At 41.7% G+C, this 19,094-nt stretch overlaps 2 protein-coding genes across 3 annotated transcripts; one reads left to right on the forward strand and one right to left on the reverse strand.

Moving 5' to 3' along the window:
• Window positions 1–1,353: 1,353 nt before the first annotated feature.
• Window positions 1,354–6,974, reverse strand: bub1bb (BUB1 mitotic checkpoint serine/threonine kinase Bb). Its single transcript, XM_062523710.1, has 9 exons — window positions 6,794–6,974; window positions 5,860–6,036; window positions 5,551–5,610; window positions 5,299–5,443; window positions 4,224–4,420; window positions 3,795–3,964; window positions 3,062–3,255; window positions 2,806–2,906; window positions 1,354–2,334 (listed from the first exon to the last, which is right to left on the reverse strand). Exons 2-9 carry the CDS (start codon window positions 5,994–5,996, stop codon window positions 1,980–1,982), a joined length of 1,359 nt encoding a protein of 452 aa, XP_062379694.1. The 5' UTR covers window positions 5,997–6,036; window positions 6,794–6,974; the 3' UTR covers window positions 1,354–1,979.
• A 468-nt stretch (window positions 6,975–7,442) lies between these two features.
• On the forward strand, window positions 7,443–18,965 carry zfyve19 (zinc finger, FYVE domain containing 19). Of its 2 annotated transcripts, none has more exons than XM_062523711.1 (11): window positions 7,443–7,798; window positions 7,940–8,061; window positions 8,150–8,206; window positions 8,299–8,456; window positions 8,551–8,693; window positions 11,761–11,866; window positions 12,425–12,646; window positions 14,967–15,043; window positions 15,754–15,855; window positions 16,596–16,777; window positions 18,388–18,965. In XM_062523711.1, exons 1-11 carry the CDS (start codon window positions 7,745–7,747, stop codon window positions 18,467–18,469), a joined length of 1,305 nt encoding a protein of 434 aa, XP_062379695.1. In that variant the 5' UTR covers window positions 7,443–7,744; the 3' UTR covers window positions 18,470–18,965. The 2 variants fall into 2 exon arrangements, with proteins under 2 accessions (XP_062379695.1, XP_062379696.1); XM_062523712.1 differs by having other exon boundaries at window positions 8,153–8,206.
• Window positions 18,966–19,094: the final 129 nt, after the last annotated feature.

Below are 19,094 nucleotides of genomic sequence, written 5' to 3' on the forward strand. Positions count from 1 at the left end.
ATACCAAGTCTTCACACCAGTGATCAAAGAAAAATATAACTTAATGTATATTTTCACAACACATTGAATAAATGTAAATATGCCTGTAAGTAGGCTACTCACTCCTTGAGAGAAAGCCGGCAAAACCATCAACTCCAGTGATGACAGGTCAGTTGATTAAGTTATCCGTGTAGCCTAAGCCATGAATGACGACTGGATGAAATACAGCTCTCTCTCCTGCTGCTAAACACGTCTGCTGAGGGGTTAGGTCCCAGGGGCACCATCAAGCCAGCCCTCTCCACAATGACCCCAAAGACACTGCTTTTGACGTGCTAACCGCCAAAGATGCGCGGCCATCCAACACCTGGGTCTCTTTGTAGCCTGTTAAGATGCTGGATTTGCAATCACTCTCAATTTCTCTCACCACCAATGCCAGCAACACACGGTATAACATAATATTTAGAAGACATCTTTTGCAGGGGGGAAAAATCTCCTAAACTTTAGAGTTACAAAATAAACGCGTAAGATGCTGCCTCCCATTATAACAGATTGGCAAAGTAAACATCCGCTTGTGAGGAGCAGCAGGGTCGAATGCTACTGTCAGTTTGAAGGAATTAGGTCCAGAGAGCGAAGCAAGAGAGAGCGTCGTCTCTCTGCGCATTAACCATGCAAGATCCTAATGGAGTTTTCATTTCATTAACCTAATTAGGACATGAGGGCAGAAGTGGATGCATTAGCCTACACGGCAAACTGCCCAGTATTCAAGTCTGACAGAAGTCCGCTTGCAGTTGCATCGCAACCTGGACGGTCATTGTTCTTCTCTGGGGGGCATATTCATTGAATAGGGCAGCACACTTCCTCTTCTTATCCAATTAAAGATTCAAATGTCATTAGTAGCCAAGGTACAATAAGCATTCATTCATAGTCATGCTCTGCAGAACACAAGGCTGTTCAGTTCTTTCCCGCTCTTGCGCCCTCTGCTGTCAATCGAAGGCAAGTCAGGCAGGACATTTGTGTCCACACATCATAATCAAAGCCTCTTGCCTCAGGGAAATTGTTTTATCAATACAGGCGACCAATAATGTGTGTTCAAGCTCATCACTGAGACAACCCTATTTTAACTTCCCCTCCCACACACTGTCATGGAAAACATAAAAGATATTTTGCAAGACATTTATGACAACAAAAAACACACACAGATAAAATCACTTATGAATAGCTGTTGAATCATAGTCAGTAGTAAAAAGAAATGACTAGATACACACCCACTGCTACAGCTCTTGAAATGGAGATCAATAGCTAAAACTAAACTGTTACATCAAAGGATCCCGTTTTCATCCTAACATCCAGGAAACAACATAACCAAGTGAAAGGTTTGGGTGTCTGAACAACTGGTTTATTTGGGGAAATGATGCAATTCTGTTTTTGAATTCTTCACACTACATTGGTTTCTGTTGAATTCTTCACAATGTATATGTTTCTGTGAGAGTACAAACAATGTATACGTATATATGTCCCCTTGATTTACAGTAAACATGTACATGTAACTGGGAAAACTCAAGTCAATCTAATCCCAAACTCATTGCTGGGCAGGTGAAGCTGAATATGTAAATGACCCTGTACAGTATCTGTGTATGCACACTGTATCTTGATGCCATATGGAGGAGAGTGAAGGTTGGTACAAGTAGTAAGTAAGAACCTAATCCTGCTGCTAATATTTACACCACCTAAGTCATCACTTACTTTTGTTTAGAAAGAAAACAAACAACAAAGAGAGACAGAAGGATTACAGCAGGAAGATCACGTATAAAAAAAAATGAAAAACATAAAAACATAAGAGTTGCATCTACTGGAATAGAGTAGGTGCGCGCACACACACACACACACACACACACACACACACACACGCACACACACGCGCACACACACGCGCACACACGCGCACACACGCGCACACACACACACACTCTCTCTCACACACACACACTTCCTGAGGCCATTCACTGTGAGGGCCCAGAGCTGGACGGTCCTTCACAGCAGCTCTCAGAGGCCGCAGGTGCTCCTGCCTCAGCGCTCTGGCCGCTGTCCCGCCGTCTCTTGGCGTGCTTTTGGCGGTAGCGCTCGGCGCGCAGCTCCTCGAAGCAGAACTCGGAGGCGCCGCTGAACAGGAGCTCCTTGCAGTACATGCTCTGCTCGCGGGGCTTGGCGTCTGTGCCCGGGGCCTGGGACCCCCCGGCCTGCTGCTGCTGCTGCTGCTCCTTCCAGTCCTGCAGGCGCTTCAGAGGCGTCTCCCCGCGGTGCGGCTTACGTGCCGACAGCACAGAGTTCACCGTCGGGTTGATCTTACACGGCGTGCTGGGCAGAACACGGGGAAAAGCAGCAGATTTGAATACAGACATCTCAATCCCAAACTACTGCTACTGTTAGCAGTACTAATAGAAATACTATTTCCTGGTCTGCTGACAGGGGGCAATTCTGTGTATTGGGACACCTAGGAAGTAAATCCAGTAAATTAGCTGAAGCAAGTCTATGTGAGTGTGCAATCAGAATCAGAATCAGCTTTATTGGACAGGTTTATGTGAACAAACAAGGAATTTAACTCGAGTTAATCTTTGCACTCAAGTACAACACTCAACAATAACATAAAAAACAGTAAAAAAAAAGGGCAGTAAGCTATGTACAGTATAAGAATAAAGGAATAAATACAGTAAGTACATTTACAAATAAATAGATGCTATGGGTGGGATAAGGTAATACAATTGTCAGGAGGGGGTAGCTCCTTTAGCTAAACTCATTGAGTAAATCAGCAGAGAGATGTGCACTCACACAGCCGGGGTCTGCTCACACTCCTCCACAAACGGCGTGAACGAGGGCTTGGCCGGAACGGGCATCACCACTGGGAGGCCGGCCCTCGTCTTCTGGGACAACTACAAACAGTCGAGGGAAAAAATACAGTAATTAATTAATTAAATGACCACAACGAACACAAACCTACTCCACCCCACATAAGGCTTTTCCTGTGCCAGTGAGTTACCCCAGATATGACAGTAGGTTTCAGACGTTGTTTTCTATCGTGCGCTACCTTGGCCTTGGTCCACTTGGATGCCTTCTGCTCATTCTCCTTGTGGCGGGCGCTGGGTGGACCCATCCAGCTCTCCAGCTTGGGCTCCTGAGACTCGGCCAGTCCCTTGTTCTCGTCGAACACCATCAGGCGGCTGTTCCTCACGGGAGCCACGGGAGCCATGGGAGGCTTCATCTGCAGCCCGCGAGGTTGAGCTGACCACGAGGGAGAGAGAGAGAGAGAGAGAGACAAGAATGATGGTCTGCCTACATCTTTATTTTGTATCGTTGATTTACAACTAAACAACCCCATCTAAAGTTGACTGAAACGAATGCAAATAATATAAAGTACTCCAACAAAGATGATTGAGTACATAAGAGCCACAATGCTTGCAAGCTGCTTTTAAATGTAACAAAACGACCAGTCGAAGCAACGATTCAATTCACTTAATAAATCAAAGATCTGAGATTTTTTTAAAAAAGTGATTAGAAAGAGGTTAATGAGCATCAATAATGCTGATTCAAAATTCAAAAACAGCATTTCAACCAAAGAAAGTATACTTTAAGCTTTACTCAAAGCTGTAGAAATGACCCTGAGTGTGTTTACTAATGCTAATGACAAGGGTGTGATGAGAGAATAGGTGCCACACTCGCTCATGCCGATCTAAAGAGTGGCGGCTCCAGTGAAGTGTAATTGGAAGTGTTCATGTAAAGACATCATCAGGTCACCGTGAGACGTCCCTGCTTTCTCTTACAGTTAACGATGCTGCTCCCTCTGCTGATTGGGGCCACGGCCTTCTTCTTCCCCAAAGCTTTCAGCTCTGCCAGGGTCTTCCTGTTGGGATCCTCCATCTCCATAGTGTCCTCGTCACTCTCTTGACCCATTCCCGACATCACATGGCGAGTCACGCGAGCCTGCAAAGCCCTGTGGACACACATACACAACTTTATCTTGTGGTACTGTATAAGAGAAAGCAGGACAACAACTTGGTTGATGAAAAAAAAAACATGCTTTTAAGGTGCACAGTCCTTGAATACACACACACGAACACTGAATTTTACAGCACTTCACAAAGCGCTTTAGTGATTGATTATAAAGGAACGCCCTTTTAAAAGAAGGCATAAGATCATAAGAGCATAGCTACAGTATGTCGAGGAGAGCGACGAGCTCATTAGGGCCTTACTTGTGGAACTGTTTAAGTCGATCTCGAGGTTCTGCCAAACATTTCAGGCCGTCCTGTAATGTGGTGTCAGCGTTCCGGAAGTTTCCCCTCTTCTCATACTCCTCAGACCAGGCTATGTAGAACGCAGACAACATCAGCCCGATGCCCTGAGCTTGCATGTACCGGTAGATGTCCACGGGCTCTGGACAGCTGTCCGCCTGAGGAAGGACAGGAGTGTTTAAGTCAACAGCATGCCTCAGGGAAAACTGAATAGTGAAACCTATTCTGACTACAGGAGGGAGCACTTTTGAATCTGTCCGTATTGAGTCAAAGGGGCCCAATTTGAATGCTGGGCAAATTCAGTCTATGACTGTTTACAGGCATTTCAGTATCCTGGTTATGAGGCTTATCCTGATTTTGATCATATTCAGGATATAATGTTTACATGAACACAAAGAAACCTGGTTATTAATATCCCTGTATGATAAATACTAGTATTCCGGTTACCCACAATGAAGTCCTATAAGCCCACATCACACGTTGTAACATATGTAAGGTGTATGGAACAGTGTCCGGGCTTCTTTCAGAGAACTCCACCAAGCAGAACCAGGTTACTCAAAACCGGGATACAGGCTTATTCAGGGTTCTGAAAACAGGACATGCGTAAATACAAAATCTGGATACTTCAAAATCCCAATCATAATCGGGATACTAAAGTGCATATAAACGCATGAGCAAAGTTGTCGTGCATGAACTAACAGCATCATGTGGCATGAGGCTTTCAGGTGACCCACCACTGTTGCTTAAGGATCTCGCTCACGGTACTGAATTTGCACATAGATTTTGCCCCTTTAAATCCAGGGCAAAGTCAGTCAATGAGCAAAGTGTCTCATGCAGGATCCAAAGCCATCATGTGGCATATGAGAACTCTGAGCTCATTAACTGATGTTAGCGCTCAAGATCTTGCCAATGATAGTTGTTGATTGGCTAAATATTGAATTTGTCTTTTTAATTAGATGTTGCACTTTGTCCAGCATTAGGGCCGATATGGTCAACCAATCAATCAACATAAAAGCCAGCTAGTGTTGTCACTTACAAACTTAATCCAAAGGTCAACATAGCGGACATCATTGTAGTACTTCTTCTCCTCAGTAAACTTCATGACTGCTCTTTCCAAAAGCACAGAGAAGTTGCTTTCTTTCCCTCCTTGAGGGAAGGTCTGTTCTGTCCACTTGATGTACCTGTCAGACACACAAGTCATACGAGCAGGGTGCATAGAATGAGCAAATGAGCAAATATACACAAGTCACATTTGTTTCTTTCACCGAACAGTCAAAAGAAATCTCACCTATCCCATACATCTAGTGGATCATCGCCTTCATATACACGCAGCTCTGATTCAAACGCCCTGTAGATAGAAACCAGTATGACATTATGTTCAATTCAAATGACATGCATTTCTATTTGTGGTGTTCCTGAGTGGTCAGATCATTAACTCAGAAACTCTGCTACACAGCTAGACAATTCAGTAATGTAGGGTCACAGGATGATACGGGGAGCGGGGGGGGGGGGGATGACACCATCATAGAGCACAGAGCATTGTTGCCTCTCCCCGCCATCTGTCCAAAACACTCCATTTCTAAATGCAGCCTCTTACTGCTGGCGCTGTGTGATGGCGGAGCTGCCCTCCTGCTGCAGACTGAGGGCCTCTGTGAGTGTGGAGATGGCGCGGCCTCCCCTCAGTGGCTGGATGTTCTCCTTGCACAGCTCCCACTCTGCATCTGCCTCGGCCATCGCTGGGCTCAAGTGGGGAGGGGGTGGGTAGCTGCCCAGACTGGATATGTGACATTGCAAATGAAGAGTAGTCAATACATTAAATGTGCTTTACATGAACAAAAGCAAACAGTAATAGCAAACAGTAGCAACAGCAAATAAAATACACAAGGTAAAATCATTTAAAAATAAAGAATAACTAAAAAGACACAAGGTAGAATAATTTTCAAAACAGATTCAGAATTCAGAAAAGCATCTGAGAACAGTTTGGTCTTTAAATCTAGATTTAAACCTGTGGATCATCATGCCATCTTGTTTACAAAACGTTATTAGGCCTACTACAGCGCTTTACTGCAAAATGATCAAAATCAGCATGAACAAAATGGTGTTTCAGTATTATCCAAATTATTCCTACACTAATAAACATATAGCAGCTAGCTATGAAGTGGTTGACATACTGTACGCAAACATTCAAAGGAGATCCTAGCTGATAGCTAAGCCTGATCTTGCACAAACCATTGTCAACACGTCAAGATCCTAAGGCTTAACGATATGGATCTTTATCAAAGTAGCCTAACATAATGGAGTTTGCAAAGTGACATTCTTAGCCAGTTCTGTGCTACATTTCCACCACAGATCTAAGATACCTGTTACCAGAGAATAGCCATCCTTAATATTACCGTGCTATGTTGCACTGACAGGCTAGCTATCCATACTAGATGCTAGCTACCCGCAGTAGCAGAAGACCTCACAATGAAACAAAACTAAGCTAACTTGTAAACATAGAAGCAACCACACAGGTACACAACACGGATTACCTTGTTTCGCCTTAGAGATCAAGGGCTTCGTCTCGAAAACCGTAGTAAATATAAAATACTACAGAAACGGCAAAAACGCTAAATTAACGTGGTTAGAAAACGTTGTTTCAAGTCTGTCCCCTCCCTTCTCTCTTGCTTGCTTGATCCACCACGCAACACATTCAAACAAAAACCGCGTCCCCTTTTCACGAAGCTGATTGGCTAATCGCGGTAGCCACTGATGGTCAGCCACTTGACTTAAAACAACTTTAGAAAATATCTGATTGAAAGTATGCTAAAAAATAGATTGAGATGTGATGGTTCAGTGACATGGATATTTAGAGGCTTCTTGATTCTCTCATTTCTATGTGTTTTCACAATTATTTTGAGTAACTTCCCTAAAACAAATCTGGCCACGCCCATAATGGTGTTAGACGGGAAATCGTGTTTCATACTATTCGGGTATGGTTTATTATGTGCTTACAACTGATGATTTGACGGGTGATTAAATCATATTTATGCAAATGGTAGCATACCGATATAGATAAACCCTAGACAATTTTGCATTTTGTAAACTTTGCGGAATAGTAACTAAACTATGTTCCCAGAAAACTACATTTACCAACGTTCCAAATTCCTGACAAACTTCCTGTGTTTTTCCTGATGTACATGAAATGCTGCTTAGGCATTAGTGATGCACTCATAAGTTGGAAGTATTTATCTCCTTAGTGATCTCTCTGGTCAAATTATATTTCATGTTGTTCAACAAAGTTCAGTACATCTGATCTGAAGGTATCTGCGGGTTATGTTAGCTATAAGTCCTGTCTGCCAGTTTTACAGCTGACAGAAATGTGAGAGTTTGCTACATCTGTAGACCTAACGTTAGCAGAATTATCTCAACGTGTAGCCTAACTTACCCTATTACTGTAAATACATAATCGATTATTTGGATCAGAGTCATTATTTATCGACATGGATAATCGCTGCTATGGTTGTGCTTCAAAATTCACCCTCTTCAGAAAAGAGGTAAGCATGCTCCATTTCATTGTATGTGTCATGAAATGTCCCTGGCACAGTAGGCTAGGTAGGTGGGTAAGATACCCTACGTTTGAAATAACACCCCATTAAGACAGTGTGAAAACCTTGACTGTTTCTTATTATTTTCAGATGGGCTGTAAAAATTGTGGACGGAGTTTTTGTTCTGGATGTCTCACCTTCAACGCTCTGGTGCCACGCTGCGGCAACACTCAGCAAAAAGTCTGCAAGCAATGTCACGGGAATCTCACAAGGTGGTAGAGTAGACTTAGCATTGGATATGGCAATGCAGTACTTGTGCCATGTGGCTTGCATTAATCAGTGACGCATTACTTTTTGCAGCAGTGGTGTCCCCAAAAATGATGCTGCAAAGTGGTCACCACCTGAGAACTACAAGAAGTAAGCATATTTTTGTACACTGGCTGTATCTTGTTTTTCTTTTTTCATTCCTGCTAGTATCTTTGTGGGTGGATCATTTATTGTCTCTACAGGCGGGTTGCTGCACTGGAAGCAAAACAGGCCCAACAGCCTGCCAGACCTGAGCACAGTAAAAACAGCACGGCAGGAAATATCCCCACCAAGGGTTTGAGCAAAGGGGACCATGCCCTGGTGGAGAGGCTTGAGAAGCTGAAAGAGGACACTAAACCAAGTGAGAGCAACATTTTAACAGCACTCCTTATGTAAAGTATGATGTTTAACCTCGGTGTGAACCTGTCTCAGTGTATACTGTCCATCCTCCATAGAGTCTTTACCGTCAGACAAAGAGATTGAGGCACGACTAGCCGCTCTGAGGGCCCCTGTGAAGCCGGTGCCTTCTTCTGAGGAAATGGAGGATCGCCTTGCTGCTCTACAGGGCAGACCTCCATCATCACAAGCTCCTCCACCGGTAGGCTTCTACAACAACTTTGTTGTATCCTCATATTGACCGTATTTCATTTGGTGTCAGAGATCTGTTCAAATCCAGTGCAATTTAGCTTTAAAGTTGCTGTAAGGGATACGTTTCACATCTCATACAGCACTGTAGTTTCAGTTTTACTGAAAAGGAGACTGTGTTTCTTACTCACTTGGACATGGGTCATTCCGTGTCAAATCAGACAAAATCCAGGAAAATGGTTGCAGCACCGACTCGGATTTTCTTCAAAGTTTGTCTACACAATGTTTAGGTTCCATAACTAAAATCTGTAAAATATTTTTGCTCAATTCTATTGTTTTCATTGTCTTTTTGCCCTTGCCTTTTTACACTCTCTAAATGACCTTATCTTGGAGGCCATGTTAAGGTGCTCATATCTTAAAAAGTATCATTCCTAGCCTGACTAAACTTTATAGAATGGAAGACAAGCATGTTCTCAGTAAGATTCAATGATTAAATGTTTGTACCACAGTCTCATTGGTTGTACAGAAGTCCCTAGTTTCTGAAAAAACATGCAAAAAAAGGGATATTGAGGGTCTCAAAACTTTTTTATTGGGACACACCTGCCATCAATGAGTCTTTTCTATAGAAATATAATCCTTTGTTAATGTTGTCCCAAAATGTGAAGTCTCCAAATCAAATGAATTTGACAATAATAAGGATAAAACAAGGCATGTTTGTATTTTTGTGTCATTTTCATGCAGCTGAAAAGTTATGTGGGGTAGGTAGTAGGATCATGAAAATCTATGTGGAAATAAAAAAGTATATGGACATGTAGTGTGTAAAGTTCTAATATTGCATCGAAGCCCCGTTCACAGAATAAATGCATGTAGTTAGAGGTGTTTTGGTAACACCAGAATAAACATTTACAATAAAAAAGTGAAGTTTGGCACCCCCCTCTGGCAAAACCGTAGCATTTTGCTACTTTTACAAGGCATTAAAGGGATATTCCGCCATTTTTGGAAATACGCTCATTTTCCACCTCCCCTCGAGCAAAACAATCGATATTTACCTTGTTCCCGTTCATCCAGCCATTCTGTGAGTCTGGCGATACAACTTTTAGCTTCAGCCTAGCATAGATCATTGAATCGGATTAGACCATTAGCTTCTCGCCTGCTAGCTTCATGTTTAAAAGTGACTAAGATTTCTGGTAATTTTTCCATTTAAAACGTGTCTCCTCTCAAGTTAGAAAGTGCAATAAGACCAACTGAAAATGAAACCTGGCGTTTTTCTAGGCTGATTTGACATGGAACTACACTCTCATCTGGCGTAATAATCAAGGCAACTTGCAAACGTACCATAGGCGCAGTGATATCTTACGCAACATCTGAAAATAGTCCCCATAGACAACAAGCAGTAGTAGTGCCAGTAGCTGCAAGTTGCCTTGATTATTACGCCAGATGAGAGTGTAGTTCCATGTCAAATCAGCCTAGAAAAACGCCAGGTTTCATTTTCAGTTGGTCTTATTGCACTTTCTAACTTGAGAGGAGACACGTTTTAAATGGGAAAATTACCAGAAATCTTAGTCACTTTTAAACATGAAGCTAGCAGGCGAGAAGCTAATGGTCTAATCTGATTCAATGATCTATGCTAGGCTGAAGCTAAAAGTTGTATCGCCAGACTCACAGAATGGCTGGATGAACGGGAACAAGGTAAATATCGATTGTTTTGCTCGAGGGAAGGTGGAAAATGAGCGTATTTCCAAAAATGGCGGAATATCCCTTTAACTCTGGTAGCTATTTGAATGGAATGGAAAGGCTATATTTTACTTCTCGTATTCAAAAAGAAGCAGAAATTCCTAATACCTTGATATTGAAAAGGATAGCAAAAAAGCCACCAACTAATGATAGGCCTATTTTAGATTAATGGTTAAAACATAATTTCAAGTATATCATTCGGTGTATTTGCCATCCTTTTCAATTTCAAGGTATTAGGAATTTCTGCTTCTTTTTGAATACGGGAAGTAAAATACAGCCTTTCCATTCCATTCAAATAGCTACCAGAGTTAATGCCTTGTAAAAGTAGCAAAATGCTACTGTTTCGCCAGAGGGGGGTGCCAAACTTCACTTTTTTTATTGTAAATGTTTATTCTGGTGTTACCAAAACACCTGTAACTACATGCATTTATTCTGTGAACGGGGCTTCGATGCAATATTAGAACTTTACACACTACATGTCCATATACTTTTCTATTTCCACATAGATTTTCATGATCCTACTACCTATCCCACATAGCATTTCAGTTACATGAAAATGACACAAAATACAAACATGCCTTGTTTTATAGTTATTATTGTCATGGTTATTTGTTGTGGAGACTTCAAATTGTGGGAAAACATTAATTAACTGCCGTATTTGAAGAGGAAATAGTGACTGATACCAAGTGAAAAAGATAAACAGTTTTTTAATACCCTTAATATCACACTTAATGCACGTTTTTCCAAAATTGAGGGCCCTTTCGAGAGTCAAGAGACATTTAGTACAGACTTTAAATTGTTTACACATGCTTATTATTATGAGTTGATCTTCCACCCTAGAAAATTTGGGGAGGCTAGGGAACATATTTGTCAAGATATTAATGCCCAGACATGGCATGTGTTTTTCAAGCTGTAAAAATGAAAGAATTTCAAGGTCTAAAAAAGATATGAAGACAGATGATTTCCACAGAAATATTTCACAGGCCTTGGTTTTAGGACCCATTGATGATATACACAAAGTTTGAACAAAATCTGAGACGGTGCAGCAACAATCTTATCTGATTTGACACGGAATGACCCACATGGTAATTTGGAAGGCCGTATTCAGGTCGTAAAACACAATCAGGAAATGACATTCCACTGATATTCCATTGCCAGACATTTTTCAGTGTTAATTGCATGTTGTAGGTAGGGGCCAGACTGTGGTAATGGCTTGTTTACTTCTGTTGGATCAGCAGCAAGAACTGATAACGTAACTGACTGCAAAATTCTACTGAGTCATCATAGGACAGTACTTCTGTGGCTCTTCTGGTGGCTAGCATAAATCTTGTTCTTTTCTTGTGCAGGTGCACCAGCCACCTGACACTCGCACACAGACGGAACAGGCCAGTGACCTCATGAAGCAGTTGTCTGAGGAAGTGGCCATTGACGGCCAGCAGCCAGCAGCCGAAGGTATAATGCTTGTGGCTCGGTTAAACTGATACTTGGTTGAAGTGTCACTTTAGTATGGCAAGTTCTCAGTGTACCTTTAACCTCAAATGGAGCTGAGTTGATTACTGATTCATTCATCTGTAGTTCAGTTTTCCCACAACAAGAGCTTGCTAAAATGTTACCACAAATCACAAAGTAACTGAGAACGTTTAGTTTATCAAAACCTACTCAGCCATAAATACGATTTCTTCGGATAGTGGCGTACTTTGTGTAGTTTTTTTCTTCTTTTTTGTAAAGACCATAATTTATGTATGTGTCTGTGTGAAAAGTCAACATGAAAGCTTTTGCTTTTTCAATTATGACTATGAGATGCTTATATATGTGCACGTACGTACACGGTTTTAATTTTCTAAAGTGCCCAATTTGAATCAAGTGTACTGTCCTACTGACAATGTAATTCATCCACTGTGTCACCCAGTGGCACATTTACCTGTGTATCCAACCACGGCTTAGTGCATTGCTATGGATATCTTTTTTCTCTAATTCTTCAACTATTTTAATGGTTTTCCTTTTCCACAGCAAGGGCAGACGTTCTCCTGAACGACCTAAACAAGCCCAAGGATGAGGTGCTGGACGAGAACCTGGACGATGTGCAGCAGGTGGCCAAACAGCTGGAGGCGGAGAAGAGCCGCGTGCTGGCCGAGGCCATGATGGAGCTGCAGAGGGACCAGCAGAGCCAGGAGCAGATCCTGCTGATGGCCAAGAGACTGGCCCAGCTCAAGGGGCAGGACCCCAGCAAAGGTGCTTATTATTACACCTCACTGCCAGCAGGGGGCAAGGGAGCTGGTAATTGAGCTCACTCTCTCTCTCTCTCTCTCTCTCTCTCTCTCTCTCTCTTTCTCTCTCTCTCTCTTTCTCTCTCTCTCTCTCTCACACTCTCTGTGTATGTATTTGTGTGTGTCGGCTCATAGAACTTCATATCTACTCCGCTCAACATTGCTTCATTCTGCATTGTGAGATTCTGTATGGGCAGAAAAGAAGGGAGAAAGAGCTATAGGAGAAATGAACTACGGTATATGCCCGGATCCTGTAAAGGAGTGTTTACACTGTACCTGTAATGCACTCTGGTTAGATTGCTAATAGTAACACTGGGAAAACGCAGCATTATTGACAACTTTTCTAAGATTATGCAGCATGGAATGTGCTTTTTAAGGGAAACTATGCAGGATTGGCGATTTCATCGCCGGTTTCGATTTCGCTTTTCGTTTTCGCTTGTTTTATGCTTGCATATTTCTCTGCAGAGCTTCCCCTACAGCTTTAGCGTAAAACTCCTCAATCAGTCAGTCTGGCGTGCCTTTTCTTGAGCATGCTCGTGACTTCACATGACACTTCCTGGAGTAGACCATGGGTGCGTGCCCGAGGGCCCGAGAAATTGCAAGCGTGGTTCTACCGCTACAGACCACTAGGGTGGCCAAAAAAAACATAGTTCGACCGGTAATGATCAGTGATGCGTGGGCTGATCCAAATCGAGCGGGCGACCACGGTCACCCGCGGTTATGAGTCAAGAAAAAATATTTTTAATGATATTCGGGTCATGTTTGGTCGGGTCGGTAAAAAAAAATATGCCGTTATTTTTTTGTCATTTATATCGTACATAATTGTCTTTAGAAGAGAAAGACATAATTTGCAGCATTCCCACTGAAACGCAAGTCTATCCCCCACATTTCGTCACGAACATGTAGAAATGCACTTGTTGTTTCTGCGTAGACAGACCCTCGGCTACACTTGACATGCAGTTGTGTTCTGTTCTCAGAGCATATGCTTTCTATGTCTATGATCTGCAGCTTTTTTCTCTAACTGCTGGCCTCCTCGACAGAAAATTCGGCTACTGAGCACGTCTCAAGTCTGATCATTTGAAGCAAGATCGAATGGTATTATGGAAAGAAAAATAAACTAAACGTTTCCCAAATCAGGAAATACTTCTTAATTTAATGTAATCAAGGCATAGCCTACAATTGGTATGAGCATGCAATGTGCGTCCTTGCACAACTTATAAAGTGGCTCGTTGGAAAGCCCCACGTCTGCTCTTTCGTGCAATAAAGGTTTCATCTCGCTGCAATTTAATCGCGGAGCAATGACGCACCAATCGGGCTCTATGGGTTTTGGTTTTTGTTTTGGTCCATTGATGAAGACGTTAATAAAGAGTTTCTTAATAATATTCTATGCCTGCATTTCATGCTTGGGAGAGCTTCAAGGCATTCATGTGAGGAACGGCTGAAACAGAATTTGTATAGGAAAATCCTTAGGCTAATTGTTCAATGTTGAGTCAAATAGCCTAATTTTTGGATGAATGCTGACACGGAACAAAAAAAAGGTAGACTAAATGCATGTTTCCCAAGTTCTGAGCAATTATAGGCTATATATAATTAGGCAATATTATTGTTTTACATGCATATGAGATACCAGTTTTGCGTAGATCAATGACGCTACGACTAAGTTAGACTACTTTTTACAATAAGCGGGTCGGGTCCAGTATTTCAATAATTATTTTTTGCGGTCCGAGTTGCGGTCGGGTGAGTTGTAAACGGCGGGGCGGGGCGGGTCGTTCAGACACGTACCCGCGCATCACTGGTAATGACTCATTTACTAATATATAACAGTATGAAACGAATTGATTAACTGAAAAATGTTGCACAGTTTACCTTTAAAATAGATTGAAGTAGTGTAAGAACCTGAATAATACATGTTGCATGCAGACACTAGTAAAACATGAAAATCCAATCTAAACAGTACAAACTATTGAGAGAAATCTCTGTAAATGCATATGTAAAAGTAATTGGTGTATCCAGCAGATGATCGCTTTTGCCTCTAGTCCAAGGATGTCTCTCGGCACATTCAAAAGTTTTATACAAATTAAATTGTCAAACTTTGAAGTTCCGTCTCTGTGAAAGACCATTTATATAATGGTTTTCACCAGTTCCCAGCTGGGCTGTGAATGGATTCAGTGTTTTGACACCCTTGTGTTGGTCAGGCTTGGCCAGGCAGCTGACCAGTGTGCGTGTCATCCACACGTCCACTTTGTTGTGTGCTCTGTCAAACTGTGTGCTCTGTTAAACCCTAGTCTCAGCGGAGGACTTCCAGCAGCCAGACAGTGACGAGGAGACAGAGGAAGAGGCCATGCAGAGGATCCTGAAGATGGTAGGGAACACACCTGTGCTGACACATTTACATGTTGTCACAACACATTACAGTACACACGTACATATTCAGGAGTTGTTGCCAGTCCCCACGGACCCATGATCTTGGTGTTTGTGCCACAGCAACAGGCAATAGCATATCATGCAATAGGATATCATCAGCATATGCAATCCAAAGTTTTCATCTCTATTTCTAGCTCTTATTTCTACTGAAGTGAGTGGAATCATTAGGCCATGATCTGAGATTATTACATGTGGTAAAGAGATATATGGCATATTAAAGCACAGTAGACCAATCACTAAGTACTTCACTCTGACAATTGTCCTAAACAAGGACCGTAGACAAACAAAAGAAGAACATGAAACCAACACTTCTCTGGCCCTGTCCAGCTTTGTGAACGTTCCCTCGTAATTTGCACATCAATGTTCCCTTGAAGAGAAGAATTTGCACATTGTCTGGCTTTCACATTTAAGCAAATGAATGACTATAGGAACAAGATACTTGAAGGGGGGTCAAGGCTGTACCAATGACTCACTCTTTTTTGGAGTGTCTGATCCTAAGGGTTGCTTTCGTGCCTGGCAATTAGGGTATTCAAATGTGCTTGTGTATAAGTGCTAAGGTATTCAAATGTGCTTGTGTAAGTATAATTAGTGAATGCCACTTGCAGATCTAGTTTCATAAAAAAGATGTCAATGATATGTTTTGTCCAGCTCTCAGAAGAGGCAGCGATGGACGAAGCGAGTGGTTACAACATCCCCCCTGAGCGCAGCGGCCCTCGAAACACAGAGAGCACCAAGAGCAGCAAGACAAAGGTGACTGAACAGGACCCACTTCAAGAGCAGTTGGAATTGTTTGTTGATGACTATAATAGTGTCTTATTCTTCTCATCAGTCAGATGCCATACTGTCCTACATTTTTGTGTGTTTTTTTATGTTTTGCTGTATTACCAGAGTTAGATTATTCTTTAGTATCACAAACTGACAAAAAGCAACATTTGGAAGCGTTGTTACAAGACCATGAAATACTGATCTCATGGCTGAGTTTTCTAGGCTGTTTTATGGATGATCAATATTTGACTTGTAGATTCCTTCCTGGTTCATTAGTTTGTAATAGTATCCATTTCTGAGCCTGTTCTGTTTGAGTCTGTTTAATGTAGTGTCACTAAGTGTTGCTATTGTAATTAATGGACATCCATTCTAATGGGGATTTCACACATTAAAGTAAAACTTAATGAATGATCGCAAGGTGAACAGAAATTATGAAGCTTATACGTACTCGTTTTATCTAGTATTTAGAAACTGACACCATACTGTATATCCGACCAGTATTTATGAAACTGACACCATTGTAAAATGCAGCAAAAATTACAGTTTTTGTTATGACAAACAGAAGATGTGATTGGTGACAGGCTATTATTATTCTGGACAAAGTAGAATTGTATTGTTTTTTTATGTGACAAAGTAGAATTGTATTGTTTTTTTATGTGACTGTATTGTTTTTTAGTCTGTGACGGCCACTCCTGGTTTTAAAACACACACATGTCCTCCTGCAGGTACCTGCCCAGGGACCGGTCCCGTCATCCAAGTCCAGGCCTGCTGCCACTGCCTCTGCTCTTCGGCGCTCAGACAGTGAGGATGATGAGGATGAGCTGCCCTGGTGCTGCATCTGTAACCATGACGCTACCATCCGTTGCCATGGCTGTGATGGAGACCTGTACTGCAGTCACTGTTTCAGGTGGATGGCTACTTCTGCATTACTACTACATATTAGCATTGAGTTTCTACTGATGTTTACTTTCATTCATCTCTCTTGAGTTGTGTCTGATTAGCTAATAGAGTGCTAATGTTGATGTATATGATAGATAGATAGATAGATAGATAGATACTTTATTCATCCTGAGGAAATGTTAGGCATCCAGTACAGTTTATAGATAGATAGATAGATAGATGGATAGATAGAAACTTTATTTATCCCCTTTATGTATACAACCATAACACAACAACACACATACACACATACTGTATATCTCATATACATAAAAATCATTCCCAGAAATTGAGATAGAGTAGAAAAATTGTGAAGTGATTACAAAGGTCTGGTATGGACTGACCATGTGATGCAATGCCCATAAGGTGCTATGGTAGAGTGTGTGCAATGGTGTGCAATAGTTATAGCTGAGAGAGAACTTTACCCTGATAATCACAGTTACATTTACGGTTCCAGAATCACAGACAGACTGCATCGTTTTTTACATGGTAGTCAACTGGCTTAGTTAATGATTGATACTCTAATGAGCAGTTAATTGTGTGTCTGTCATGGGTTGTTTGTTACATTTGAAACAACTGACACTATCTTGTAATGTCACTAATGATGTGACTGAAGATAAAGTCTGCGGGTCGAGTTTTGCTTCTTTATTATCTAAATGATGTTTTAAGTGATCCAATGCATGTCAGACTGAAATTGTCTGGTGTAGGTGTTATCCAGGCCTGCCATGCAGAACAGATAACAGATTACTGGTAGTACCAACCTGTTATAGTTTTGTAATCTATGAATTGGCCAGCCATGGACAGGCACACTCCCTAAAGAATACAAAGATCAACATCCAGTGTTGACAGTTTTCAAGGCTCAAAACGTTTTGTTGGTTGGTTTGTGATTCTATGACTTCATCACTCCAGAGCTTGTTTGCCATGCTGACCAGAGACTTTAAGAACAGGTCTCAGAGAGCTCAGATTCCTTCTGGCTTTTCTTTTCATCATCTCCTGAGTCTACAGCAGTTCCCACTGCGTTGCTCACATAGACTGTAATCAGTTTTGGTTAATGTGTGATAAGAGAGCAGTTAATGCAAAGCTTTTAATTTAGAACTATTAATAGCACTTACTGCAGCAGTCCCAATAAGTAGGTCAAGGAGGAATCAGCAAATCAGAAAGTGACTGAAAACATTTAGAAATGTAGTCACACTGGTCTGGAATAGATCAGCACACACTGGTAATTATATTGCACTGCTGCTGTAATCACTGGTTTGAGGAGAGGGACGAGATCATGGATGGAGCCAGATAACCCACAAACAACACCAAACAACATTGGAACTCCAGGAGCCATGGCTCCCCTACCAAGGACACTCGTATCTAAATTCTAACTAATCCTTTATCTTTATATGTTGTGAATAGTTTTGCAGAAAGGTTTTTAAAACTATGCCATGTTGTTGCACTGCATTGTGTAATGGGGTGGGTAATGGCGCTCATTTATACTCAGTTGTTAAATATTTATGAATGATGAATGATTATATGTGTGACAAGATAACCATCAATGGAATTCATCAGTCTCCCATTTCCATTCATTAACAGGGAAGGGCATGACGAATATGACAGGAAAGACCATCGCACATCCAAATACGCGGCACCAAAAAAGGCCAAGAGGAAGTCTTGAGAAGAACAGGGTTGGGCAGCAATTAGTGACTATCAACCTGCATTCTCAGAGAACTGGAGCTGTTAGTCAGTTAAGTGTCAACTTCAGGTATTGGCACTTAGACTTTGTTGTAGACTGTAAATCACACCGTTGCCAGTGTCATGCGAAAGTCAGCAGTCTTTGTACTGTAGCTGCCAACTGCACCACAGCCACTGTTGTGTCTAACAGTATACTCCCTAGTAGCACTTCAGCCGGTGTCTAGATATGTTGACATTTTTAGCTTGGTAGGAGCCTTAAACTAGATGCTACAGTCTTAATAGGGTTCTAAAGCTTTTAATTTTATATTTTAATTGTGCAATATTTCATGTACTGCCTTAATGATAATAATTGTTATGATGGTAATAATGTCTGTGTCCCTTTAAAATGAGCCATATAATTATCCAATTCAGATAGGACAAATAACACGCCTGAATGATGATCTGTTCAGTCCTCAATAAAATAAACTCTTCAGCACCGATACTATCTCCTTGAACATGTGATGTAACACAGGAATTAGTTTTTTGAAGATGGGTGTGAGTGGCAAGGCATGTGGGGATATTTGCATGCTACAGAGACCTCAGAGGGCCCATCTGCCATCGTCTATTGC

This window comes from Sardina pilchardus, chromosome 20 (genome assembly GCF_963854185.1).
Source record: "Sardina pilchardus chromosome 20, fSarPil1.1, whole genome shotgun sequence".
NCBI classification, from domain to species: domain Eukaryota; kingdom Metazoa; phylum Chordata; class Actinopteri; order Clupeiformes; family Clupeidae; genus Sardina; species Sardina pilchardus.